This window comes from Chaetura pelagica, unplaced genomic scaffold, assembly GCF_000747805.2.
Source record: "Chaetura pelagica isolate M959 unplaced genomic scaffold, ChaPel_1.0 scaffold7, whole genome shotgun sequence".
NCBI classification, from domain to species: domain Eukaryota; kingdom Metazoa; phylum Chordata; class Aves; order Apodiformes; family Apodidae; genus Chaetura; species Chaetura pelagica.
The window spans coordinates 3,070,260-3,072,741 of record NW_009953920.1 but is presented as its reverse complement, the minus strand read 5'-3'; the positions used below and the strand labels follow the sequence as shown (position 1 = coordinate 3,072,741).

Below are 2,482 nucleotides of genomic sequence, written 5' to 3'. Positions count from 1 at the left end.
TGGCCTGCGGTGCTGCCCGCATTGCCTGCGGTCCCTGCCTGCATTGCCTGCGGTCCCTGCCTGCATTGCCTGCGGTGCTGCCAGCCTGCCTGTGGTACCTGCCTGTTGCTGAGCATGAGAGGTGAGACTTCTTCCTGCCACCCGTGGTTCTAAGTCCGGGTTGCAGGGGAAGTCACCCGCAGCTACTAGATAAGTACCTAGAGCATCTCGGGAACAAAGTAAGGGATTGTATTTTGGGCATAATTCTCTCCCTAAGGTGTTCCTGTCTTACCTGCACACAAACCATGATTCTATACGGGACAAGCATCGGGCATATCCCTCCTTCCTCCTCCCCTCATGGGTGTGTAAATAAGGTGTACCTATATATAAGTATTAAGGCATATGTAAGTTCTTGGTATTTGGTGTTTTAAAAGATACTTCGTAGCTCCTATGTGTTTTAATTACCCTTTTTGAACCTCCTGCCCCAAATTGTTTTATTTTTCCCCTCAATAAAACGTGTATTCATAAATTCTAATTGGGGGTTGGCTGCTGTTACTGGAAACACTAGTAAGCACTGAGCAAGTGTCTCACCTGAAAAGTCAGTGCTGAAGTTAACTGCTCTGTGAGAGGCGAGCGCCGTGTGCGGACCTCTTGGCAGATCGTGATAAGCTAAATTCACTCCAAAAAGGAGATAGAACAGGTCGCGGATCGCGACAAGTACATACTAGACTACAATGCATTTTTACTGCATTATTATTTCTAAAGAAAGTCAGTGTCATCATCTGTTTCAAGTTGGTCAGCATTGCTTGCAAATTCCACCAGAAAACTGCCAAACCTGACATAAGCTATAGACTACTAGATGAGCAACTTTATATATAGGAAAATATACATGTAAAGTTCTAGTACACCTAGTTGTTATTGAAGTGATAATGCCCATTACAGAAGGGTTATGCATCTGTTAATAAATGTCAATTATAGGATTGAAATTCCTCCAGCAAACAGATGCATGCCGAGGGTGTTTATTGCTGCAGTGACTGTCTTTGCCAGACTTGTGCTTTAGCATAAAACAAATATGTTATCTTTCTTTTCCAAATATGGGTCACAGTTGTCAGCCCATACTGTTCTAAGTAGTCCTGGTATTCAACTGTGCTGCCTAATGTAGGGAGTAGTTCCTAAGGCTGTTTTCTGGTAGTTCTCAGAGCAGTTTTATTATGGAGCAATGAGACCCAAAGAGCTTTAACAGCCAGAGGAGTTAAGCTTTTATAATGTAATATTTTGTCGTGGTAGTGAATACTCAGTTTGATTCTGTTAGATATGACCAGGATATGGAAGTACAGCTATCAAATGAGCAGGAATCCCTGTTATGTAACACTAACAGAAGATAAAATAAAAATAATGCTAATGGGAGCTTTTATGTTTCAGTGTCGTCCATCCAAAGGCCGAAAGAGAGGTTACTGCTGGTGTGTGGATAAATATGGACAGCCACTTCCTGGGTATGATGGGAAGGGAAAAGGAGATTTCCACTGCTACAACTTGGAAAGCAAATGAGGGCTAGGTGCCAACTCTTCTGGCATCTGTGCATGGGCACTGGACCTTGCAGAGACATTGGAGGGGCTGGGCAAACACTGTGGACTGCATCGGGTGTGGAATAACAAGCTCTGCCTCCTGCAGCAGGTGGGGAGTCACAACCTCTGTGGATGCTGCTGCAGCTGCACCCTGCCACCAACGTGTTGGCTTCCTATAGGATGTGTAGGGAGCTCTGAATTCCCACATAAACCTGCACTATTGATACCCAGAGAGAGAGAAAAACAAAAGGCACTTCAGAGTGCGTTCAGGGAGTCTCCACTGTCTTTTCAAAGAATGACCTGTGACCAATTTGATCCTGAAAGATACTGGGTTTTTATTTTAAAGAATTTATAGATTGTAAGTTTGTAAAAGTATAAAAGGAAAACAAAAAGAAAAAAAAAACAACACAAGAATTTAAAGGTTAAGCTTTTTTTTATAGGTCTTACTTATCTTCACGGGTAAAGTGTTTTATAAAAATCGCAAAGAACTTTTTAAAGAAACATACTTCTAAAATTAAGACATGGCTATTTTTTTTTCAGTGAAATATATTATGAATATTCTGTTAGTCTGTATTTAATATAATTGGGTTTTTTAAACTTTATTTAAATGTAATGTGAATACCAAATTCTACACAATAATTCTTGTGTATACCTCTGTATGCAAAGAGAAAGGAAGGGTAAGGAAGACTTAGAAATAGGTATAGATCCATATACACACATGACCTATTCTAGGTAGTAGAAATTAATTTGTGGTGTGAAGGAAGTGTTTCCAGTAGAGATTAAGATTTGTTACTTGAAGTAACTACAAATACCAATATAATCTTTCTGTTAAAAAAATAAAGAATTATTGTATTGGTATTTCTTACACACCCATCACTGTCTTATGCTACTGGAAAGGGTAGCAGTTGCACGGAAGCTCTCAGTAAAACATTCTTCTG

General features: G+C 40.4%; 1 protein-coding gene across 1 annotated transcript in view; it reads left to right on the top strand.

The window, feature by feature from the left end:
- The window catches only part of IGFBP3 (insulin-like growth factor binding protein 3), a 10,239-nt gene extending 8,712 nt beyond the window's left edge, over positions 1 to 1,527 (top strand). Inside the window, exon 4 of the mRNA XM_010001550.1 lies at positions 1,402 to 1,527. Within this exon, the coding sequence (XP_009999852.1) occupies positions 1,402 to 1,527 (126 nt within the window). The remainder of the gene's footprint in view (positions 1 to 1,401) is intronic.
- Positions 1,528 to 2,482: the final 955 nt, after the last annotated feature.